At 40.9% G+C, this 26952-nt stretch overlaps 1 protein-coding gene across 1 annotated transcript in view; it reads left to right on the top strand.

Moving 5' to 3' along the window:
- The window catches only part of LOC146374803 (uncharacterized), a 99747-nt gene that overhangs the window by 22182 nt on the left and 50613 nt on the right, over positions 1–26952 (top strand). The window contains exons 11-15 of the mRNA XM_084948978.1: positions 771–815; positions 11277–11312; positions 15098–15127; positions 15233–15259; positions 15740–15793. Coding sequence (XP_084805104.1) covers positions 771–815; positions 11277–11312; positions 15098–15127; positions 15233–15259; positions 15740–15793 — 192 coding nt within the window. The remainder of the gene's footprint in view (positions 1–770; positions 816–11276; positions 11313–15097; positions 15128–15232; positions 15260–15739; positions 15794–26952) is intronic.

Here is a 26952-nt window from a genome sequence, read left to right as displayed (position 1 = left end):
TCCGAGACAGCTCACACATTTCTGGCACAGTTCTCCGAAATCACTGGCTGGGCAGCCTGAGAAGAATCACTGATCAGAAAGATATTTGTGGAAATAAGCCCCTAACAGCTTTTTTACTGACTACAAATAATCCCACACATGTTATAGACTTTCCTGAAGCAGAAATGCTGCAGGGAGCTTAATAGCAAATGATACTGCATGCGACTCCTGGATGTGTGGTGTGTGTGGTCTTTCTTCTCCGTAATAAATTCTTGTGTGTTTTTCTGCTGCCATCGCCAAGATCCTTAACTTAGATTCTTAGAACTTCTTTGAAGTTCAGTATTTAACTTTATTCCTTTTTTTGCCTGTTTGTATTCATGTGAGTGTATTAACATCCACACAATAACTCCAGAGCAGCACATGATAAATATCATACACCACCCAGTGCATCTGTACAGTGGTGTAATTAGTGTGGCGTCCCTTGGGGAAGGAGAGGGGTGGACCTTATACTTACATTTTTATAGGGATAAATGAAAGCACTATAACTCTTTAATGAAATAATTAAAAGTATTTGTGGACTAATGTGATCCCTAGCTTATGCAATAAATGTCTCATCAGCCACTTATGAAACACTAAAAACTTTTAAAAGCTAACATCTTTTTTGAGCCTCCATGTGTCTCCTTAACCCTACTTTAGCGCTGCTGGGTGTCAGAGTGGGAAAAAAAAGATGAAAGCATAAACTTTTCAAGGGTCTTTTCTGCACCTTTTAACTTTCAGTCTTGTCATTGCAGGGGGAACTTGGATCAGAAGGGCAAAAGGGAATCAATGGAGAGAAAGTAAGTACCACTATCTTCAGCAGACATATATTCCATACCTAGCACATCAACCAGGTCTGGTTTCGTCAGGGAATCAATTCTTATAGGCTTTTCATTTTCTGTGTGATGACCTGGGGGTAGGAGCGCAGCAGAGTTTTCTGTGTGGCTGTTTTCAGGTGCTTGTCATATCTGAAGCAGAGCAAGGAGTGCTCTAGCCGACATTGTCCTTCTGCAGTGAAATTAATTGATATGCTGCCATAGGCTTGACATACTAATGGACTAAACTCATTTCCCAAATTACTGTAAGCCCTTTCTGTGTCATTTTAGGTTACATTTTATTGCATGCTCTTAAATCTGGCTGCAGTGATTAGACTAATGTATGTAATATACACCCTGATAAGGCACACTATTAAATGATAATTGTTTTGAATACATATCCATTCGAAAGAAACAACAACAGGACCACTTAGATCTTATTAAGCGTTTTTAGCCACAAGCAAATCTGTTTTCCTTCCTTTAAAGCATAAATTAAATGAAAGCGTCTTTTTTTTTTCTCTCGCTTTGTTGTTTTTTGCTATACTGCTTTTGTTTGCTCACATAGCACAATCTCAGTAGATGTACTGAAAGCTGTGCAGATGGTCAGTTTAAAGTGGCTTAATAAAGGGACTTCTTTTCATCACCATCTCCCACTTGAGTCAACAAACAGCTGCCACAGAAATCAGCCTCCCTGCAGGCTGCGGACCCGTGATCTGCCATATAACAGAGAGAGAAAGTGGATAAAAAAAATAAAAACAGGGATAAACATGAGTGTGCGCAGCCAAAAGAGTATTTACTGATTTAATCCGGTAGAATTACCTCCCTGTTTCTTGTAAGTTCTCAGACTGTCAGACAACGATGCGATGATGCATGCTTCTCCTGATTTAAGGAGAAAAACACAGTGTTGTGTGGTTGGATGCCATACAGTAAACGTGAAAAAAAAATCTACTGTTTATATTATTTCCTAAGAAATTTTTAAAGGAGTGGTTCAAATAGGAAGGATTGGCTTTGACGAGATAGTCTGTTTTGTCCCTTTTGGAACTGACATCACTATCGGCTGTTTGAAAAGTGCAGTGAGCTGCTACATTGACAGGATTGGACCAAGGGTCTGCTGAGAGGCGATCCTGCTCCCCTCTGCTCGTTCTTTCTCTGGGTGGCAGGCGTCATTGTTAGTGGTGCTCAGTCATAAACTACTCTGCCACTAGTTTGGTGTGTGAGGATATATGTTTTCCTAGAGAAGTGACTTGTTTTGATCTTTGTGCATCCCTAGGCGCCGGGGCTTTCTTCGGTCATGCTCAAATGGCTTTTCATGCGTGCGCTGAAGGGATTTATTATACTGTGCCCTACTTCCTTGAGTGATTTGAAACAAAGAAAAAGTTGAGAAATTGAGATCCTATTTGTGAAGCATTGCTTCTAGCAGGCGTGTTGGTCCAGCATCTCAGATGCCCATTATGGATAATAACGTATGGATCCTGGACGTGCTTAGCCTAGCTTAGCTTGAAGACAGCTGTTCTAGCTAAATCAAAAGTGAAAAAGAAGATACGAGTCCGACCTGCTGTATCTTGTTATCTGGCAAGCTTGCCGCTAGTACATCCAAGAGGCACCTGGGGTTTGCCTTTGAGCTGAGGTCCGTAAACATGTTTTGGACCTGTCTTTGTAGAAAATCACAGAAATGACACTGACATCTATCTTTTCATCTGATGCTGGGAGAGGAAAACAAGTCTATTTTCCCAAAATGTCAGCGCGTTCCTTAGAGAACAGCAAATTTCTGCAGTGTATAGAGAACTTATTCTGCAGTGGATACAGCTTTAAATCAAGCCAAATGCCTTGAGTATTTATTTTTAATTAAGTGATAACAGTTTTATTTACTAAATTGCTTTTTTTCTGCCCCACTTTACTTAAACTTACAAATTTGTGCTAGAAAGCTAGGATCTCGATTCCTTGCACAAGAAATTTTGGGGCACTGCTGTAGCCACATCCTTTAACATAGTATATCATCACCCTTGAAACGACATTTCTTCCTCCTGCACCACCAGTTGACGAGCAGTTGTTTTAAGCTGAGATTTTTACCAATTCAATCGGCGTGCTCTGAAATGGCTACTAGCTCGTCATCTGTAATTATTGCAGCATAGATAACAACAGAATAAGCTTTCAAACTTGGTGCTGAAGACAGCAGTGAGTGACACTGAACCAGAATAGCAATGCTGAGTGTCATTAAAGCAAGACAATAAGCTGGGAGACTCCAATGCTCTACATGACATGCAGTCATGCGATAATTTCTTCAAATACACACAAGTTTCAGCCATTCATCAACGTCAACACAATGGATTATGTTTCCAGTACGTATCCTTCTAGAAAGAGAATAAATTATGGTACGAATCAAGCTTTCATTATTTGTTTTTCCCTTTTTTCCCACAGCTATGCTTTTTCTGTGAGTCATTTGACTTCTTGATCTAACACTTGCATTCGATTTCGAATAATACGATGGCAGGACACTGTAGACAAATAGATGGGATTTAAACTATCCCCATGTCTCATCAGTGTGCAGTGAGCATTACAGGATTAAAAACCAGTATCCCCAGTGTCAGGTGAGAGGATGAAGCTGAGCCTCATCGACTAAATAAATCTGCAATAAAGCTGGGCCGTCTTTCCAGTTAATCACTTACAGAAATTAGTGCTAAGAGACTCGAAAGTCCTAAAATCGTCATTTGTAGCGAATAAACAGCCCCCAACAGGAGAAATAAATACTGTCCTTAGTATTATAATGTCACTGTAAATGAATATACTGTAATTATTGTTTCTGCTTATTTAGAAGGTAAGAAGCAGGGAGCACGGCAAAACACACTCCCTGCTTAATAACAACGCAGAAGATGTTGTCTGTTTAATGTAAATAAATTAAAAGCTGTCTATGGCACACAAATGTATTTGATGATTTCAGTTAACCTATTTACTCTGACCACTCCTGTGACTTCATCACCTGATCTGTCCTTTTACTGCAATTAGCTCATATCCCATTTTTAAAGCTGGTGTGTTATTTAAAGCTAGAGTAGACACCCGAGAAGCCGGAATTCTGTGTATGAGCATGTGCTCCGGTATCATTTTGCAGATACACCTCCTATGGGATGGGACGTGTTACTTTGTGGGTAATTCAAGTTACATTCGTGGAGACAGGATGTTCAGCTGAAGAGTGAAGTGTCATAGGAAAAAACAAGGGACTAGTCACACTGATGAAACATGATATCTCTTGTTCTAGATGATCTGTGACAGTGTAGTCTAATATCCTCGCACTACGAGCCATTGTTTGGGTTACCTGGGTAAATTGTATTTATTCAGAAAGTGTAGAAGCTGTCAGTGCTACAGCCCGATGCCAGTGTGATTAGTCTTATATCAGAATGTATGGGGTAGTGCATTGCTGAGCAAAGGGAAAGTCACAAAAGGCATTTCCTTCTGTAACCTCCATGGCATTTGTAGGCCAGCACTCAAGATATCTATGTTACTTACAGATCCTGTTCCATGGAGCTTTAAAGGCCTGTCATTCGGTGTAACAGCATTTCCCCACCATAGCATTCAGAATACTTACTATAGTTTTTAATTTAGCCTTCACTCAATAAGGCCAAACCTTGTTAGTGATGATTAAGTTGTTTACAGTAGTTAGAACTTGCAATCATTCTCCTGCTTCTTAGACAAGGGCACCGACCTGCAGCTGCTCTAGTTGGTAAAAGGTAAAAGTAAACACAATTAGACCGCATTTGTTCATCCCTACTTCTCTGGCTCTGTTTATTTGCTTGCTTTAGTTGTCTTGTGCTGGGGAGTTGCCAGATTGTCTTGTCTCCGCTACCTGAGCGAAGAGACACAGTGGTGTGTGTAATTAGCAGGCAAGTGTACACAGCTCCCCACAGTGTTCTGACCTCGTGCTGCAGGAACAACTGCCACACAGTCAGCACCAACTTATTCCCAGCCCCTTCTGCCTCCTTTATCCTCCCCTGTAAATGCAACAAAGCCCCAAGCTTGCAACAGAAGCTAACAATATATCCGGCCCCTGTCTGCATCTCGCTCTTTGTCATCGTGCACCTAAATTAAGCCTATGGGCTCACGACTGAGTCCATTAGATAGAGAGGAAGCCTCTTAACCATGCTGTAGTGTAGAAGGAAGGATAATAAAAAAGAAATAAAAATGCACTTTTTTTTCTCTTAAGGGGTCATTAGATGCTCTCTCTTCAGGTAGCATTTTAGCAATTTAGCAACGGTCAGCCGAGATTATTTTAAACAGCATTATTTCAGAACAATCGCTAAAGTACCGCTTCTTTAACGCCTACATTCATTGATTTGCATTTTGATTAATTGTTTGCTTTTGACTTAGTATCTTATCCATTCCTTGAAATAAATTAAGAACGGGCTTGTTCTTAGGAATCACTTTACATATTGTTGGAGATATTTCATGTAATTACTGTGTACATGAATGGCTCAAACTGCACATTGACTTATAATGAAAAATATAGGTGTATGGATTCAAATGGTAGTATAGTATATTTGTTTTTCCTTTTAACCACTTTTGTGCTGAATCTGATTTGACCATTTTTCTATTAACAAACGTATGTATTGTGTCTGACATTTAACTTACTCAGAGAGCATTCTGGGATAGCTTTACATGCTGACAACTGTGTAAAACTGGTAGGTTTCAAGCGTACAGTGTTTGCAACAGTAACAACATCAACACCAAAAAAAAAGATTTTGGCTGAGTGGAAAAAGTGGTTCCATCTATTTTTATGAAAGAGATTATTTAAAATAGTTGATCTGAACTGAATTAACTGAAACCTTTTTCGATTAACTCTCAATGGTTATCAAACCAGTGTGTTACAAAAATATTAATACTGTTTCTAAAATATCAAAAAGTAGCTTTACTACAACATAAAAATATGATATTATATATGTACATATTTTTTTGTATTTCGTTTTCCTGTTTTGCTCAGCAATTTTCTTGTAAATTTAAAGCACCAGGTGCTGGTGCTATAGTTTGAAATCCACAAGGTCACATTATGGCTATTTAATACCAAAGCTTTAGTCAACAGGCTCAAAGTACAGTTCTGAATTGTACTTTGATTGGCTGTAGGGAAATGTGAAACAAGAAAAAAGCTTATTAATTGGTAAATTTTTCCCCATCTTTTCATTTTTGTACATCTGTGAAAAACGCTTAACGAAAAATTTGCAAGGCTGCCAAAAACTTCATCCAAAAAATATGAAGGCTTACTTTTTATTGCTCTGGTTGTTCTCCAGATGATGTGTAGGCCTGCAGTGCATATCTTATAAACTTTTATAGGTCAGTCATCTGAACAATTGCACAGATGTGCCAAGTTTTCTATCAAGCCAATGTGTCTTTTACTACAGTGTGTATTTTTTTAGTATTTGGAAGAATTAAGACATTCTAACTTTTTTCTGTAAAGCTACTTTGTTAAGTTTTTTAATTAAAATATTTACCAGAAGAAAACATTTTTGTAGCTCGCAGATTGGCTATGGCAGTTGCAGAGCTTAGTTTGACTGTGTGAATGACTATAATTTAAAATAAGGTGGGAGAGTGACTTGTGGGCTGACTCAATTTTTGTTTGACCTGAATTTTTGACAAGAACATGTGGTGCCCCTGAAAAATAGCTCACCACTTTACAGAAGCTTATCACACTTGTATTATTCGGTTTGAATTATGGCAGTTCCCTGTCAGCTCTTTAGTAAACACATTGTTTTGTGTCTACAATTGGGGAAAAAAGTGCAGCAGAAGGCCACAGTTCCTTCAAATTTTCCCCTTTTATTGTAAAGAAATTCTCAAATCCTGAAAAGTTCAGAATGAATGAATCGTCTATTCATGTGAACAGCCTGACACGAATATAAGATTGCAAAGAAATCCTGCTGTTTTATTAATACTGAATTAAAGAAATGCATCAGCATCACTCCCTGGTTTAATGATGTTATATATTTGAGATATTGAAGTCTGAGGACCCAAATGCAGGACTCACAGACAGAAGCGGACCTCAACTGGAAGGCAATTCTTTATTGCAGCTGGTGAAGTTAGAAACATAAATCTAAAACGGAGGCAAAACTGAGTTGAAAATCCCGAGAGCCGAAAATCTAGGAAGCTCAGCAGGGAGACAGACAGGCAACTACACAGTACGGCGTGACAAGGAAGAAGTGAAAGATACTGCTATTTATACAAGGATTACTGAGAGGACTGGAAACATCTGGGAAACAAGAAAAAGGTGACAGCAGTCAAGACAAAGACGCCAGGGACAGAGTAAATCTAAACAAATGACACAAGAAACAAGTCACTATCAGGAATGCAAAATGAACAACATCATAACAGAACAAAATGCTGATAGCTAAAATGCTGTACTAATACCAGAAAAATAGATTGAAAACTAGGAAAATGTTCAAAATTCTACAATTTGTGAACCCAGAACTAGCTGAGAATATAGACAAACCAATCTCAAAGAAAACCTAAAATACAAAACTTAAAACCCTGGAATTTTATTTTGTGTGGCGTGGCATGCCATGGGTAAGATCATTATGAAGCCTGTGAAACTGATGATTATTTAGACTTCTGACTGACATGCTACATCATTATATGATGCACTTTTAACAACTTGCAATCCATTGCTATCTTGTGTCAGTGTAGTGGAAAGCTTTGGATCCTTCATTTCAATTCAAAATGAAAAAGTCGAACAAATAGTCTGTGACACTGTCATAAAAGATGCCAATATATGGGTCTTATTCAATTTAAATGTACAAATGTATTGGAAATGGCAGGAGTAAGTAATATGTTTCTATAACTTTGTGAGTGAGGGTTGAGTCTGAGTCTGAAGGTTAGGAGCGATCCTGTATGGGAATATAGAGGAGGGCGATAACATTTTGTTAGAGAGCTTGCTAATGATCTTTTAATAGTGGCTTACAGGAATGAGCAGCGTGGGATTGACAAAACAGTGTCAGTCAATCTTCAACTTCAGACAACTGAATAGAAAATTGCCTGTAGCTATAATGTCCTGCGCTCATATAGATTTAAGCTGTATGGAGGAGTGATAACAAATGGGGCTGATAATTAGAATGAAGCACAGCTATACTAAAATATCTTTTGTTAGCTTACTGTTTCACAGCCATGCAAACCGCAGCTCTAACATCTCCTAACAACACTTGTCAGTGAGAAACCTGTAATGATTTCTAAATCATCTTCTTTTGATAACAAACCCAGATTTAAACCTCAAAAACAAAAATGACCTCAACAAGAAGTTGTCAAATTGCAAATATTGTGTTGTGATGTGATGTTAGATATGTGCGTAAAATTTCCCAGTAACCCCAAAACACAGAGCTGTGAAAAGCAGCCTAATGGTTCCTTTTCTAAAATAGCTGTTACAGATCACAATAACAAGAAAACATGTTTATATTACAAAAGGCGTTTCATTGTAATAAGTCCTCTCATATCGACAGAATCTGCAGTTGTTTTCATCCTCGTTATCAAATGAGCCTTGCGCTCCGATGCTCTTTAATTTCTGCCACAGCTCTGGTAATATTGAAGAGGGGAATTTGCTTCTGGATTCCCTTGTGTCAGATTGCCCCAGCAAAGCGGTTAGGCTGTTGATTTAAAGAAAGAACCGAGCTCACACATGTGCAACTATGAGACAGCTGTTCTATTATTGACAGTGCATGTGGGCTGAGGGACCACATAAATTGATGCAGTCTGATAAAATCACGTCGTTGTCATTTCACTGTTGGTGCAACTTAAAGGGAGGCTTCACTGTAGCTGTCATTATCTTACAGAAAATAACTTTCCACCACTGTTAGCAAGGCGTCTACTTTCTGAATGGTGTGGCTGAAGACAAGGCTTGCAGGGAACAGGCAATGAATTTGTCTCTGGTAGCAAGACTTAATGTGATAAGGGTAGGTAATCATCCTCTCCAGATATATAATTCACTATTAATAGCCTATCTGACTCTAAATTTAACCATGACAAATTATTGTATTTCTGAGTCATTTTACAGCCCGCTCACGCTCCCCATCTTCCCTGCTCCCCCCTAACCTATTTCAAAGAGTTGGTGCTACTGGCCCAAATGTGTCACACCTAACAAGGCTCGCTGCAAATTTAGCCTGTCAATATGTGTCAAGCCTCATTCATCAGCTATCACTCTTCATCTGAGCCGTCCTCGTACTTTCACAGTTCACCACCGAAAGGTTTGACTTTGCCCCGAGCTTGCGTTGGTTCAATCCCACCCCCAGGTTCTTTGCTTCGAGGTTTAAAAGCAATGACAGTCACTGTCCTTGCTAAACGTAAGTGTAACAAGGGAACACAGAGGGAAGGGGCTGGGGAGGTAGAGACAGTGTAACCAGCTAATCATGAGCGTCTCACCATAATTCAGCTACATTGAGTGTCCTGTGACTGACATCACCTGCTCTTTTCTCATTGACCAGTTGTGACAGGCATGAGAATCTCACATCTGCATGGTAGATTTGTTTTCTGAGTGTCAACATACTGACATACAGTAACACATCCGGGGTATTTTTCATTACATTTTTTTTTAATTCCATAATTCTCATTAAAAGGAAAAATGAAGAAAAGATGTGTTGTATATTTTTTGTCCCCAGGGTTTGAAAGGTGACTCAGGGCCAGTTGGTCCAGTTGGTCCCAAAGGAACCAAAGTGAGTGAGTCTGCTGTACATGCTGGGCTGGAAAACATTAGAACAATAATCTTTTTCGTAGTTTGCTTTTCTGTCATCAGGGAATCTGCTTTACTTTCATGAGCCGCAGTCTCGATAATGTGGCTGTCCATCTGTTTGAAGTGCTGCTGTGAATTGCTACTCCAAACATGGCAAACTAAAGGGTATTGTTATGGCTTTCATAACTTAGCAAGACCTTATTGATGGTCGTATAGAGTAGCTTTTATCCTGGCAGAGGGAAAATGGTCCACTCTCTCTATTTGTGGAGTATTTATATATTCAAAGTGATATATTTTTGTAATGGGCATGCCCAACAAATCCCTTTATCTTTCGCTTTCTAAACAGGGCTTTTCTGATACTGAAGCTTAGAGATGAAATGGGAAATGCATACCATTGCCTGCAGTTTGCTGGACTACTCATAGGAATAGTATTTGACATTAGGTTTTTAATTCTAGGAATACAATAGTTGCATAGGTATGCCCTGCACAGGTGGCTGTAGCTGGTTCCATAAGTCTGGGGTTTAAGACAACAGTTTGATGCAAAACCTTGTTCTCATCAGTGACATGAATTAGATTAACTCTTGTAGTGATGTGGAAAATATTGGTCTTTTTAAACTTTTCTTTTCATGCCACAGTGGGATTATTTCCCATATATGAGTTGGAATGTTTTTCCTGTAATTAGTTGCCATATCTGTTGCTCTTTTATTTTTCTTCCCTTATTAGGGCTTTTTTCCCCTTTTTTTCTCTCTGTCTTTGCAGTTGTTGTTGTTGCCTTTTGGTAGAACTCACCGCATAATTGTAGGTGCAATGCACTGTCTGCCAGCCTTGAAGTTATAATGAGGTCTGTGTGTTTCTGTGAAGACAACAGAGAATCACAGTGTATTTTATCCTGTTTTCCGGATGGGAGGGTGAGAGAGGGGGTGGAGAGAGGGTTTGTTTGTATGGAAGCTGACAGAGAGAGGCAGATTCGCAAGCATAAAGTAATGAGTCCCCTGAATATCCCATAGCAGGCATATTTTAGCTGTGACATTCATTTAGACAACAAAATGGATATGAACTACAAACACCTTCTTCTTCTTCTTTTTTTTCCCCTTTCATGCACATCTGATAAAAGAATATTGGCAGCAGTAAAGTCATCTATTTCTCAGCTCAGTGCTTTATAAATGTTGGGACTGCTGTGAAGAGGGGGTAGGATGGCAGTAATAGTGAACAGTGATCAACAAGTTTTATCTTAAAAGACAAAAAAACAAGAAAACAAGACAGTCAGCAAAAAGGATGTGAGCTCATTGCTTACATTACATTATGTTGGCATCAAAAGGCATTTTCTCCTTCCTTATATGACTTTTTGTGACCGCCTGTATGTAACAGTCAGCGAACAGTGTTATCATGCCTCCCCCTTGTTAATGCTGCAAAGCTCTCTCATGATGTAGTGTGCCTGCATTTGTTTTAAAGCCTGTCACATTTAATGGCCCACCTGCCAATGTGAAAGTCATCAGACATGCTTCGTGTAAGGACATAGTGTAAATACCAGGTAATAGTCTTCTACCGTACATAGTGCTTATATTTGAATATACCTGCTATGAAATGTCATCTTACTTGAGCTGACCTTCAGGGTTTTTTCTCACAAACATGATAGATGGCCTTTAGGTTTAATGATTATCAGTCAATAAAAGATTTTATAAATTTAGCTGAGTATGATAAAGAGTTAATGCTGCGCATTTTATTTATTTATTTTTAATTATTGTCTTCTCTTACAGGGTGATACGGGTCTGCCTGGAACTCCAGGGCTGCCTGTAAGTTCACACTTCTTCATTTACATCTCATTATGCCATCTGTGTGTGTGTGTGTGTGTGTGTGTGTGTGTGTGTGTGTGTGTGTGTGTGTGTGTTCAAATAAAGTGGGGATGTTAAAATGTACTTATGAGGGTATGAAATGAGATGCATGAAATGGCAAAACCGAGCTTTGTAAATACCACAGCCTTTTGGCAGGCTCTACACATAGTGTTAAAACATCTGGCCCACAGAGATGGAAAGTGGGGCACTCCGGTGAACGCTCTCTGTGTCACATTACTGTCGCCTGGGAATGGGTCAAACGAGGAGCAGATAGATAGGGCTCAGTGGGCGGTTTCACTGGAGCCAAAAAGGATAGGCATGAGCAGCCAGGCAGAGAAGAATGGAGCTCCAAGCCTCGGGCTGGGTGTGGAGTTTGACAGGTAGTCACTGGCTGTATCCTACACGGGTGAGACAAGCACTTACTGGAATGGTATCTGTCCCTGCAGACTTTGTGCATTTACAGACACCCGTGAGAAATGACACCGGGGTTTACGTCTTGTATATTTCTCTTGTTTGGCAACATCTAGCAGAAAGAAAACATAAAATCGGAAACCAGTTCCACTTCACAACCAAACAGAAGCCATAGCAGACCACATATACATTAAGTGTATTTACTTGTATAGTCACCTACAGTACGAACAAGTAGCCCCATAATTTGTTGGACAGTAACACAGTTTTTGTAGTTTTGCCTCTGTACACCACAGTAGATTTTAAATCAGACAGTCACGATGTGATTAGAAACCTTGAACATCACCAAATGCCATATTTCTTCCACTGAGAAGCTCCAGTAGGCCTTTACTGCCTTCAGTTTTGTCTTCAGTATACGAAAAGCATGATCTATATGGAGCTCAGACTTGGCCAGTGAAGAATATCCAGTGTCTTTGCCTTGAGAAACTCTTGGTTTGCTTTTGCAGTGTGGATTATTACACATTTGCACTGTGAAGTTCTGCTTGATCAGGTTTTTTTCAATGTTTGGCTGAATCTGAGCAGAGAGTATATACCCGTACACTTCACAGTTTATCCCGCTACATCTATCAGCAGTCACATCATCTTTAAACACTAGTGATCCGGTTCCACTGGCAGTCATACAGCACATGCCCATGCCATAACAGTGTCTCCATCAATCTTGACAGAGTGTTTCTCTCCTTCTTCATAGCTTTTTTCTTTCCATTATTCTGGATCCATAAATCCAAATATTTGTTTATTTTTGTTAGAACTGTGCACACTTTTGTAGATTTTTTCTAGCAAAGTCTAATCTGATGTTCCCATTATTGATAGCAACAAGTGGTTTTGTCCCCTGTTGTAAACTTGAGAGGGTTAGTGGGATTTGGCAGACGGGGGAACCCTGAGATTGGATGTGGTGGTGCAAGACAGGGAAAAGAATCACTTAGAAATCAGTCCCATAATAATTCCATTTTTCTTGTCCAAGCTGACCTGTGCTGGTACTCTGATATTCACTCAATACAGATTCACTCAGTATTCAGTGAGTTAAACTAATCAGCTTGAGTAACACAAATTTGGCAAAGACCTGCTTCAATTTGTTTTGCAAGCAATTTCACAAAAACATAATTCTGCAGCATGTCACATTTGGATTGAATATCTGATTTAAGAACTGAAGTGAATGCAGACGTTACATGCAAGATTTAAATTTCCAGTTCATAAAATTCAACTTGCTGAGCAGTGCTTACCTTTGAGAATAATCTCTCATCTTCGTCTCATCTTTCAGTCTCCGAGTGCCACGCATGAACCTTCTCTCCCTAAGACATACAGGAGCTGTACATTTTTCCTAGCAGACACATTTTGTGACAAACTGTGCAGATGCAGTGTGTTTGCTTTGTGATATTTGTTGAGCTCTTGCCTACCACTTACAGAAAAATGTTAATGAGTTTATGCTGGCTCCTCTTGTGTAACACTAGATAGATGATGAGTACTGCAATTGAAACTTGATTTACATGTGCACCATGAATCATCTCTGGGATGAAAAGGAGAATATAAAGAATGTATTGAAGGTGTAAGCAGGCCGTGGGATGTCATTATTTTCTTATTACTGAGCATATTACTGAGTATCTCCACACCTTCACCGAAAGCAAGGCAAGGCTGCTGCACACAAAAAAATTAACTGATTTTAAGGGTAATATGCATTAACCTGCCAATCAGATTTAATTGCTCATTAACCGAAGGTATCGGATCGCCATTCCAGATTGCTCCGGCCCTCTCTGACCCCCTGTCCTACCTCCTTGATGTTGTTTTTAACTTGGCTAGATGCTGTGACGTTTTTTTCCTTAACCAAGTAAACATTCTGCAATTGTGCGCTTTAGTTGTCTTCTGTGGTCTTTCAGGTCTTTTCTTGTTGGTGAGCTGGTCAGTGCATTCAGTCTTCTTAACAATGCACCAGACTGTTGATTTGGTCGCCCTTAAAGTTTTTGCTGGATTGCTTATAGGTTTATTTTGCTTTTTTTTTTCCTGGCTAATGGTGAAAGTTCTGCTTTGTCATGGGAGCAAAAATAGCTTTAATTCCTAAACAGTTAATGCAATCCTTTTGTAAAATAAATAAATAAATAACCCTTGAATTAAGGCTGAAAGTCTGCCCTTCAATCACATACTGCTTCTTTGATTTCAAATGCACTGCAGAGGTGTGCAGAGGCATGTCTACAACAAGAAAAAAATAATGCATCTTTGTCCAAAAGCTTACAGATCTAACTGCATTGTGACTGTGTGGGCACAGTGTGTAGGCTCAATGCGTTATTGCAAGGGAGTTGATTGCTGATACAGAGTAAAAGTATACTGCGGGTGGTTAGCTAATTATGTGCATATCATGAGGGGATCAGCCTGCCAGTTTTAATCAGCACTGGTCTGTTACAAAAACTGTCCCACTGCTTCTGGCCTGCCCCTTTTATGTCACCAAAGTGCTTACAATGCCCACAGAACACTGCCACCATTCATTAGCTATTCTCTAATGCTAATTTCCCATTTGTAAGGACAGGCAAAGCAACAGTCTTTCTCCGACAGGCAAACAGGATTTCAGCAAACTTTCTAACATCATGCCAGTAAATTGGTCCGCGAGCGTGAGCAGAAAACGTTGGGAGGAATTTTGTAGTGCAGACGTGCTGCTAGTGGATTTGCATTGTACTGCTTGTTAGCCATTGTCAAGATTCTGTGCTAACAATCCAAAGCAAAGACCACTGTACCATTGTACATGAATAATTGATTTATTAGCAAAACAACTGCAGGGGACTGAGCCATGTTTTGTTGAGAGTGTCACAGGTCAGAGCTGGCTTTCTTTTTATGGACACAGCTGCAAAAGTCTGAGAGTTGTCAGCCTCCTCGTTAGCTTTTTTTTTCCTTTTGTTACTTATGATGAGGCGTCTGACTGACTTGAAAAACGTGCGTCATGAATGTCCATCTGTGCAGCTGTCTCTGTGAAGAAAATCAGCAGTCTTTGACTTGTGGATGCCAATTGAAAGACGACACCAATTATTTGGGTTGTATTTGAAAGCGGAGATGTGGTGCGTGGCGTTGTTTTGGTTCTGAGACGACTCCATTTGGCCTTTCTTGACAGTGAACAGCAGGGTGTCAGGAGAGTTGTAGCAGTCATGCCCTCATTTCTCTTCAGGTCATTCTGGTCAAGGATAATTATGTCATGAACAATTGTGTGGCATGTATTTTTATCCCCTAATGTGTGAATCATGTTGCATTTTCAAACTGACCGAAGTGCTTTTTTTAAATACAATTTCTTTTAATCACAGGCTGAGAAAGAATGTCTGAAAGGAGATCAGGTACATTGACTTTACTTAATTGTATTTTCTCTGAGGCATCCTGTACTATTGTGTTTTTACTTGCATTTTTTTGTAAGCATAAATGTCACAATTTGCTGTTTTCAGGGTCTCCAAGGTGAAAAAGGAGAGAAGGTAACAAATATTGTTCTTGAATTTGCTGCTGCAGAAGGTGCACATACCATGTTTTCAGTAAAGTACAGCTATTTGGTTTAGCAGCCAATTACCGAAGCACCACATGCATGCCCTTGCACAAGACATTGCTCAGGAGATACCTTGATTAACTTGCTAATAGTTTCTTATCAAGATACTTTGTAGAGTAATGGAATGAATATCGGATCAACTGAGGCTGCAAATTACCCGTTCAAAAGACACTACTCATGTAAAAGCCATTCAGAAGTGAGAATGAAAGCTACAGCACTATCTAGTGTCTTCTATCCTTCATGCAGTTCTAACTAAGCTAATGCTGTATTTCCTATCACTGTAAATAAACCCACTAGCCCACTATAAACCCACTAGCAATCCACTGGTCTGTTGAGAACAGACCAGTTCTAGTACCGTTCTGCTTTGCCAATTGTAGTAGCCTTTTCACCATGATAGATGTCTTTTCCCTAGGGATCGGCTGGAGTGCCTGGTCGTCCAGGGGAACCGGGGAAAGAGGGCAAAAGGGTGAGTAAACAGAGACAGATCGCCAGTTGTGTGGCCTGGCTTGTGGCTGTACTGACGGAGAGGACCTGGCCTGGGGAGAGGTCAGGCAGCAGCTGAACGGCTGTTGTTGTTTTAGAGGAGGCAAAGATGATCTGTGGCAAGGGGATTGCAATGGGCCTACAAAAGGAGACGGGTTGGTGTGGGCTAGCTGTATGACAATTAATGAATGGGCTCAATGGTCAAGGGGTCACACACACACACACACACACACACACATATACTCATAATATCACTGGCAGAACACATGGTTCAGTCCCATTGGGTGACAGTATTTGGTTTCTTAAAAAAGCCAGCTTGATTTGAGACAGACACAGCATCCATTACTGAGTGAACTGAAATGTTATATATTTATTTGTCAACTCTTATTCTGTGGTTAGAAATATAAGTGTCAGGATTTTGCTGGCAAAAATGTGCACTTAATACAATTTTTATTCAAATACATTTTTTTGTTCAAAGCCTTTTTAACACAAAATTTCAGTCTCCGTGGGAGCATATGGTGATTTCCAGTTGATTATACTTTAATTGTTTTGGAGCATTGTTAATTCATGCATGAAGTTCTGATATTAATAATAGATAAACATAAAATACTGTGGTTAGAAGCTTGAACAAGAGCAAGAATGTTATTTTTCCTTGCCGTCACAGCTGAAAGACAGCTCTCGCGCACAGGTGGAGAGGATGTCCTTCTGCGTGTGCCGTTAATGACTCGGTGCGAACACACTCGCCTGTGATAAAAAAATAGCTGCTTCATGCCACTCGGTGTTGGTGTTTGTCTTACAGAGAATGGTCATAAAACAGCGGGAAAACATTTGGCTCACTGCAGCAAAACATTAAATATATAGGAGGTTCAGCTGTAGAGCACTCATAAGTAGGTCAGGCAAATGTTCTTTTCAGATTAAGGCGAACCCAAGATGATACACAATACTCGTGACATCTGGAGACGAGCATCTCAAAAATTCCACCCTTCTGTGTGTTAATGCATTCCGACTCAAAACTTCTTCCAATACCATTATAAATTTATGACTTATCATCGACCGTGTTATTTCTCAATGGCTCATTTCCCACAATGCATAAAGTATCCGACTCTATTGTGAGGGAGAGAAGTCATGGTCAACGAAAGCGATCTCAGTGAGTGCAGATGTTTTTGTTGTTACTGTTTTTTATGCTTTTGCTTCCTCGGCCTCATTAGTCATTGTGTTATTTTATACCTAGCCTGACTTAAGTAGTGGCTCAGCGTCAAAGGGACCGAGCATCAGAGACATCAATTATGGTGTGTGCCTTTCTTCTGGAATACAGTTTCATTCAATCATAATTGGGTTAGAAGAAAAAGGGGAGTCTCTCCGTGTTTGATGTTGTGGCTTCTTCGCTTCCTATATCCCTATCTCCTATATCCCCATAATATTTTTTTGCACTAGCTATTTCTTTGAAGATTTTACAGGTAAAACTGCCATAGGGCTTTAAACAGGCGATCACAGACTCTCTGGTGTTGTTGTTGCTGAAGATACCGTCCTGAACTACTGTCTTTGATGACTGGCTGACTTCATGGGAACTGTAAACACGCTAAGGTTTCTGCCTATTCTTAGCTTGAGGAGTCACACGGAATCCAAGTTGTTGACCAACCTGTGCTTCTGCAGTTTGACGTTCCTATTTTAGGAAGCTGGGCATGGATCATCATCGGGGGCCAGCTAGTGGCCTACTGATACAGCCGGAGACTCTCGTCTAATTAGCAACTCTCATCCACGCAGGCAACTTTTGGTTTTGTGAGAGCCGTAGCTGCTGTACGACTTATGCAGAATATCGTGATGTAGACTGACCGCCCCGCAACCTTCATAGAATAGCCGGGAGTGGAAAGCTTTCACAAAGCCTTAGATTCAAGCCAGACCATCTCTCAAACTGTCTGCTTCAATTTGTTGTTGAAAAAAAATACAACCACTCTAAGCCATCTAGCTTTACTTGAAGGAGATGTGGAGGGCATTGTGGTGGTGGAGAAGAGGAAGGATGCCGTTTGCGTTGCTCCTTCTCCAAAGCTTAAAGCAACATATGCAAGAACTGATATCAGTCACCCAGACCCCTGTGATCCTAACTCTTTATTTCACCTTATTAACATGATAGAGAGCTATTTAAGTTTGTCAGGATGGAGGTATGAGCCAGTCCAACCATGTCTAGGAGTTTATGGGAATGTAGTGCCCCTACATTACACATCACCATTAATGGTAATGTGAATGACTTGGTTCTGTCTATTATGAATGGAATTGACACAGAATAGCAGGCAAAGAGTAGGACTTTGGGATTCAGTGGTACTTTACAGCCGATCAAAAACGAAGATAGGAAGCACCTGTAAAAGGGATATGTCCCCCCGCTGACTATTGCCTGCTAAAATATTCATCACACTCTGTAATGATGTGCTAAGCGCTGGGTTGTCACTATAGGCTGGCTCTGTCCTACAGAAGTTGAGGAGGTGAAAGACATGCATGCAGAAAGGAACCAGAGGGGGAACATCTTTGTGTGCAGGTCGGAGAGAAGTCTGCTTCACGTGACTGTATAATAAAGTTTTAAATGCATAAAACAGTGATGATTTAAAGTCAGGAAGAATTGTAAAAGTAACAAACGCCATCATTTCATCTGCTCAAAATAGATCTGAAAACCCACATTTGGTCAGTGCACATTTATCCTTAACATCAACACATATAGAAGCACCAGAGTGAGCACCACTCATTCATGTTGTGCCAAGACTTCCCAGCATGCCCTGCTTCTGTAGTTGGCTCAGGGTTGTGAGTTGGTTCAGAGCTGACATGGGTCTCTGGGTAACTCAGTAGGTTCCTGTGGATTAATAAGTAATCACCTTAAGAAATCCCCCTGTACGAGGTGGGTCTTGGAGGTTTAATCCATGCCTAACACTACATTAAGCCTTATTAGCAGTATAAATGTACCTGTATATAGAAATACATTTAAATCCTGCATGAAGTCACTGACAAATGTCATGTTGATTCTTGGGAAAAATACAGCACAGTCATATGTTCTGATTAAATGTTTGGGAACTACTGGTAAGCACTGTAAAACATTGAATTTCCCTTATTGACAGACAACACATTATTTCCTTTTATGCATTTTGCAGAATGTAAATACTGCAAATACAGAGTATTTGAAATCCTCCTGTAATAAGCTGAGCGCTTGTACCGTGTCAAGGTTTCCTAGTCTCCTGCTTTAGAAAATGCACACATCTGACAGATGCGCTGCACAGTGTTTGTTCTTATTAGACATAGCTATACCAGTGCAGAGATGATGAAACTCCAGCAAGCCCTAGAGGAAGGAGAGCATTGCAACTGCTGTGTCTACAGATGTGTTCTCTTCAAATGAATTATGCACTCAAGATCCTCTTACTCATTTATTCATTTGTTTGTATATTCAAATCTAGTTAGCTGGTTATTTATGCGCTGCTCTTATTTAGGCAGTGAACTACCTGACGCAGTTACTAAGTATATGGATAACTAGCTGGCGGGCTAGCAGCTCAGTAAGAAACATGTAGGCGTCTTATTGTGCATGAGGTAAGACGATATGTGTAGTGTGCTGCTAAGCTCAGCTGACTGCCTTTCAGTTATTGATTATTTTTGTTTCTATTTTTGCAAAAATAGTGTTTGTCATGTGCCCGTGTACTTCAGCTGGAAATGTGGATGGACGACACTGTGCCACAGAAGATACCTGCCACATATGTCAGGGAGATAAGAGAGGACAAAATGTTCAAATGAAGAAAACACCTAGATGTCTTTGCTAGGCAGGCAACGCAAGATGATCGGGTGGAGGGAAAAGCCATTAAAAGTGCGACGGGAGGAATCTTTTCTCACTAAATACTATGATGTGGCGCATCAGTGCCGCTGATAAAAGAATCCAGTCAGATTATTGATGCCTGCTGAAGAAACATTATAGAGTTGAGCTGTAAGATGACAGGGCTTTGATTTTACTAACAGGTTTTTCCATCCTCTGTTGAGTCAGTTCCCTTTTTATGACTTTGTGCATTTAGAACCACCGTGGGTGTTAATTAAAGTGTGCACCAGATCATTAATTATTTATTTCCAAGTTGTTGTGTGTTTACAGCAGTTGTCCCCTTAATAATTATCCTCATGAATGTAAAGATGGTTTTTAAGTTAATATTCTTGTTGTTTGCTGAGTAATTTTCTTTATAAAACTGGATTTAATACTTCCGAATCCTGTGACGGCAGACTTGCAACAGGATGGAGCGTTGGGTTTCTGAACCTGAGAGTAGTTAGACCTCTGACCCTTGTATCGGAAGTCAAGTGAAACTAGATAACAGCTTAAGTGTGAAGATGATGCTCACTACTTGGATTAGTGGGTTGGAAGACAAGTTTTCAGTTAAGAGAATCCTTAAGCTAATGGCGATCTGTAAAACGATACAAGTCTTTACCTCAAAACGTCAGCTGCTGTTGCATCACATCCGTCAGCTGTCATCACTTCATATCGTCTGATATCACAGTCTCAGATCAGCGCACGTCAGTAATTGTATTGCAAAAACACTTTAAGTCCTTCACTTGTGTCAAAAATCTTGAGAAAGTAACATCAGTGGCAGCTGCCTGAGCTCTTTACTGTAGCGCGGATATAATCTGTCAAAACAGCAGAAAAGATCATCTGTCTTGTCTCTGCTTGGAAATATGGACTGATCCAGTTTTCTGCAGACGAGGGACGTAATTGCTGTCTTTTGGAAATGATAGTCATGCTTACATTTTCCATTCATGCCCTGTGCTGAATGACTGAGACAGCTGTCTGTAAGTCCCGACCAAAGGCACGAGCATATCTATTTCCATATTTTCCTCTTCACCCTTGTGTTGACACATGTCTCAAAGAGTGTCAGTCCATTAGATGTACATTACAGGCCAAATGTTTTCTCCCAGACGAGGGAAAAGCCATGCAATCTTACACTTACGTCATTTTATCTGCTACCAAACTGGCGGTCATTTTCTTTTGACACAAGATCAGGGACCACTGTCTTGCTAGTCCTCTCTTTTTAAAAGGCTTCATGTGGGTGAGCTGAGGTCAAACCATTAGTGCCAGATTAGATACAATAGCATTCATGTATCCTCCTTGCACAGTTGATAGCTTTTGTCATTTAACCTAATTTGAATGAGTATGCTGTTCTCTGAGAACCAAATGCATGCTCTAACTGTAATTTAGATGCTTCTCCTCTATGGGACAGAGCAAATGTTGTTTTGAAATAATTGAGCCACTCCAGCATACATATATAATATTCATATTGTATCTAATGGACTTGGCTAAGGTTCATTTCGATCAGTCGGTGTGTCTGCAGAGACACAAACAGGCAGTGACAGTGATAGGGAAGGAGTAATGGCTCAGTTTGTGGGGACTGAAACATTTGGCAGCGGTTTGCTGCTTCATAGGTGGAGGCAGACATGAACAGCCACTGTAACAGACTGTTGACCTCTACCAGAGCACCTGCAGCGTGAGATTATTAAGTAACGAGTCCCTGGTGAGAATACCAGCCTTCCTGCCAGAAGTTCTCCACGGGAGGCTGCCACTGATTGGGGTGAAACAGTAAACGCATGAAATTACAGCAACTATTTGATTGGAGCCATGTTTCTTTGTTGTCCAGTTCACTATACCGAATAACGATACGCTAAATTAATTTCTCAGAGAAGGCAAGGTTAGAGTTGCTTAGTGGACTCAAATTTAAATGCGAGAGGACAATTTGTGCATTGCTTTGTTTGCCGTGCTTTGCCTTCATGGGGATTTGATCTGGTATGTTTCTGATCTGTGTACATTTAGATTTTTACTGGGAAAACTTTAACCGTACTCAAAGAAATGATAAATCAGAAGCAAGAATGTGTCGTCTTGATACATTTACTGGCTTTTTTGTTTTGTTATGACATTTTGGGGGCATATTTTTGATGTAAAGAAACTCCTGTGCCTACTGATTTGTGTTTATATCTGTTAAACTTACTGGAACTCGGTTTCTGTTTAACCATAAACCAACTTCATGTGGTATATTAAACTAACAGGGGTACAGTTGGTGACCACAGCGATGGCGTGTGACTTCACAGCTGTGCTTAAATGCGGTAACGTGATGTCCATATGTAGTTACAGTTTTGGCCTGACCCGGTGGAGCCCGGTGGCAGAGAAACATAGAGAGAAGAATTTACAGGTCAGCAGGGCTCACAGCTGAGATTTTATGGCCAGATTTACACCCTGTGTGATTTTACAAGGAGGGGGGCGGGGGTGGTGAGGGGGTGAGGATTCGTTAACCCTTTGTCGAGCAAAGTGAAACGGGTTATTCTCCTTTTTCTCTCGTTGAAACTCATACTGAGGAAATTCGGCGAGCCGCGCTTTTGACACCTGTACTGCACCAGGGGGTAACACGTTTGCCCAGCGCACAAGGCAATTAATCTTGTCAATGTCAAGTGCATTGGGAGGGAGGATGAAACAAAGATTTGACCTGATTGGCTCTGAAAAGGTCTCACATTTGGGGCCTGTTGGGAAAGAGGAGGGTTACAGGGGGAAGCGTTTGGCACATGCGAGGACAGATGCACGGTGCTTTGATTTATCTGTCTGACTCTCGTCATTCCCAAAGAGCCCCAATTTGGCTACATCCATGGGTGTCCAGAATAAACACACATTAATTGGCCAATTAATTACAGGGACGAATACAGGGGGCAGGTCTTTGAGAGGGCCACTTTGATGGCACCTTGTTCGCTGGCTTTTCTAATGATTCTCTGCCCGTTTTTGTGGGCGCCCGTAAGTCGATGTGTGTAGGAATAGGTGTGAAAAGCTGATCTTGAACGAGGGGTAATGTAGGTCAACGCATCCTCTGAGCATTAGAAAGACTTGCTATAGTTGGCTGGAGCATGGCCTTCATTCACACATCTACAGCCTTACAACTTTTTAGGAGACAGAGTTGTACCGCTCAGCAGGGACGCTGCAGGCAATATATGTATCCCTGATGCTTTAGTGTTCAAATTCTTCATGGCCTGCTAGCCCCCCATTGCCTGTGTCTAATGCTTTCCAAGCATCTTTAAATGTTGTTTCGGTGTCTGCCAGGTCATAGCACCGCCACTGGAGTGTCATGTATAAAACAGGGTCAGCTGAACTGAATTCACTTTACTTGTTGAGGTATGTACAGTAAGTAGACACAAGGTGATTTTACCCCCTCGTGACAGCGTGATCTCATGGCTAAGTTATCCAAACAACTGGGATTTCTTGGCTCCGAACAGTCTGGCAATATGCAAAGATACCTCCCGGCATGCTAGGTCAGCTGCAGCAGTGTGAGAAATTCTAAGAATGTAAATACTTTTAAAAGGATATTTCTTGCTATCTAGGAGCCATGTTGGCCAAGGAGAGGGAGGAGGTCAGTGAGAGCTGGAGCGCAGAGGGACGAAGGCTGGTCGGTGGGGAGGGGGGCGTTGCCCTGAACACTGCAGAACACAGAGGCGTGGTAGTGGGAGGCTGCATCGCTTATAGCATGCCGTTGCAGCCTATCATCTATATTCTGATTTCCCACACTCTCCTCCTGCCTGCAACCAATTTACGTACATACATTCATCTGCGTCCACTTTAATGGCATGCCAGGGAGCGGCGTATTGACAGTGGCCTGATATTATACAGATGGTAATGTGAGGGACCTTTGTGTAATCTGTTATGCGTGGCAAGTGATATGAAGTATAAGACTCGCCGAAGGCTACAGTACCCGGGGAGAGCGCTCTGTGGATCTTTGCACAGTGTATTCTCTCTGACCTCCAATATTTGGTTTGTAAAATGAACCGGGGTTTATTCAAAGTAGATTTCCAGCCTCTGCTATTCACTTGTTGGATAATGCATTAATGAAACACTCAGTATCTGTAAACATAGGATGGGAGCAATCTGCTCTGGATGAATAATACGGCCAAAAGTCCAGATGAGACTGTGAAATTGTGAAAGAGCCAAGACTAATAACAGCATCCATTAGGAGATGAGAACATTCAAGAGGCATTGCTGTCCCAGCGAGGAGCCAACGCAATAGGCAACCAGCTTGCGCGGAAACGCTGCACAGACATTCGGCGGATCGGCGGGGAATTGAGCTCATAGTTAAATATAGATTTATCATCACTTCTTCACCGCATAAAAATGCAAATTCAGATAATATCATCAAGCTTCTTTCCTCTCCTTAGAAGTTGTTAAAGTCAATGAGCTCTTAAAACTCATCTGTGAAGATATGGTAGAAATGTGGCGGTTGTAAAGAGATGTTTCTGATTGTTCTTTGGGACTTTCAGGGCTTAGTTTCCATAGACATCCACTGTCTGCATTTCCTCTGTTTGCCTTTGGCTCCAGTGTTTGCACACTGTGTGGTGGTGAAGAGCTGGGTGTTTGCTGAAATAGCTCTATAATAGTTATTTTACCCAATGATATGCTGCGTTCTGTGACTGTGTACTCATGTAGTGCCACCTGTGTCCCCTTCCATTGTGTGGCAGCTGAAAAGAGGCATAATGCGGTATGAGAATTATTGTCACTCTCTGGCTCTCATGCAGCTTCTTGCTCTCGTCCATTTCCTTCTTCTCTCATCTTTGTAAGCCCTCCACTGAAAAATCTCTTTTACGGTATTCAGTGCCTAATTGCCAGACTGCCTAATTAGGGATGTTACCCAACACACATCATACATTCATGCATTGAGGACATCCATCCTCTCTTAGAGAGAACTTACAGTTTCCTCATTGGCTCTGTCTGTCCCCTGCCATGCACAACATTTGTGATGAAACTAGTTTGCCATCTAGTGGCACTTGTACAAATAGCCATTCACGCGGGGCCTATGATTGAGTCTCTGTGAGGAAAGCCTTCATGGAAAGCTTAAGCCAAGAGACTATAGGTGCAATCTTGGCCAGCTGAGCTGTGTCTTAAGTCGGCTGCAGTGTCAGCCATCTCTTTATACGTCCCTGAATATTTAGATGGCTGGGAGTTAAAGAGAGCATTGTGTGCCAGTCAGAATGGTGAAAAATGCTAAGCTGCATTTGAGCCCCTGCCAGGCAGCTGTCGGCTTTGCCGTTCTCTTCCTGCCCCGGCCGCTCCTCTTAACCCTCAGTAAACAACTGGAACAAATCCTATTTTATTGAGGCTTTTACCAAGTGCAAGGGATCTCTGCAAGCTCCAGTGCCCAGGCATTTTCTGAGCTTGTGCAGTGTCCTAAGATGGCACCCAGCGAGGGTAGCCAGAAAAAAAAGAAAAGGAATTTGCACTGTCTGTCTCTAATTGGATCCTTAATAACAAGCAGGTGGAGCTGTGTTCTCCGCAACATGTTTTGTGACATTTTGAGCAAGCGCCATGATCGATATTTGCCTTACATAGGTTGATAGCTGATTTGACACTGTGAAAATAGGTCTGGTGAAGATTTGGACAAGTGAAGGATATTTAGCTGTATAGCTGCTGGGAATTTACTGAATATGTTTCCCTCTCACCAGCTTTTTCTCTTTTATTTTGAAACTACCATTTAGGAGCACCTGTGCTTAGGCTAATGCACGTGTGATCAGTGAGAATGTAAATGTGGCCATTTGACTTAATTTACACTTAACATAAAATTCAAAATCACAACACTTTGCCACACATTTTCAAAAAAATAAAAAATTAAACCGAACCTCTCACAGCGTTGCTGCAAAACCTCCATGTTTTACAGACCCCCTGCACAAAATTGCTGTTTTCCTAGCTTGTGCGGATTCTCGTGGTTCATCCTGCAAATTGTTAAATGAGAGATGAGAAAATACCTTCAAGGGGACAGAATGACATTTGCCATTAATTACAGAATAAATTAACATTTGCCAGGAGTGCTGAAATTGTATCTCCTCTGAATCTGGATGCAGTAAGTGCTGCTAAGGAACACGAGGTTTGACCAAAGGACTGAGGGGATCAAATGCATGTGCATGTGTCAGTCCCTTTCCCCATCTTTCACAGGCCAGGAGCCGACAAGCATTTTCACTGGGGAATAAATATTGTGACAGGCAAGCCTCCTCTAACTTGTTTTTGTGGTTGCATGAAGCATGTGAGCATTCATTTCCCCCCCTTTTTTTTCTGGGGTGGCCCTTAAAAAGACATCATGTGTATTTTTAACAGCCAGCCTCCTGCTCTTTGTCCTATGCATGATCGGTTCAGCTTAAGGATAGTGTGACAATTTATCATTTTCACTGTTTTCTAGACATTTATTTACTAAGCTAATGCAGCTGTTGCTCATAAGCTAAACAGTCAGCTCCTGTTAAACCCAGCAGAGCATTTAGAAAAAAAGGCTCGAGAGGCCCGAGTACATGTCCCCAGAGGGAGACAGGTCTCAGCTCAGGCAGAGTGGGAGAGGCATGGGAGTTTTTTCAGTTAAGAAAAGGTCATCTCTCCTGTGAGCTACATAACATTGTTGCAGACCAAGTTGGCTTGGCAATGTCAGACAGTTTCCCACTCAGGACATTAAGGTCCCACGGTGCCATATAAGTCAAACTTATCAATGAAAAGACACGTTTCTGATTATTAACTAGCCAAAAGTCAGGTTGGTGAAAGATTTGGTTGGCTGTATGGAGAAACAGACTCGTGCAGATGTATAACCATTTAAAGGAGAAAGCTTTAAACTGACTCTAGTTATCTTTTTACGTTGAGAGGTAAACTAGAGATCAAATAATACAAGAAAATAAAGTGTCTTTAGCATTGATATCTATCCCTGCTTATAAAAAAAACATCATTTTGGCTCTCTGTACTGTGTGTCAGGTCATTTCTGAAGGCTTCTTCAGCTTATCTACTGACCCTTCGCGGCAGGGTCATTTGTCAGGTGGATTATGAGACTTTTGGATGGTATATCTGCTTTATTGCTAAGAAATGCGACACTTTCTGCTTTCTCTATTTTATACTACTGAGTTATCCCAGTATGGGCTGCGAGACATGGAATGTCTCAGAGAACATGTTGACATTTGGGATAAGGATTATGGAGTCATCATAAAGGAGTGTCTCTGCTGTGTGTCACTGTCACTGTTGACTTTGCTCTCAGATTGGGGCTTGTATTGCAGGACTGAGCCGGGCCCCATGTCTGTGCTTTGCTTTTACACTTTACAACTCATAGCAGACTTGAAGCAAGTCAACGCTCGGATCCATGTGGATTAAGT

Source organism: Perissodus microlepis, chromosome 13 (assembly GCF_051167445.1).
Source record: "Perissodus microlepis isolate ML-2025 ecotype Zambia chromosome 13, ASM5116744v1, whole genome shotgun sequence".
NCBI classification, from domain to species: Eukaryota; Metazoa; Chordata; class Actinopteri; order Cichliformes; family Cichlidae; genus Perissodus; species Perissodus microlepis.
Note: the sequence above shows the minus strand (reverse complement) of the source record. Positions and strands in the feature narration are given on the sequence as shown.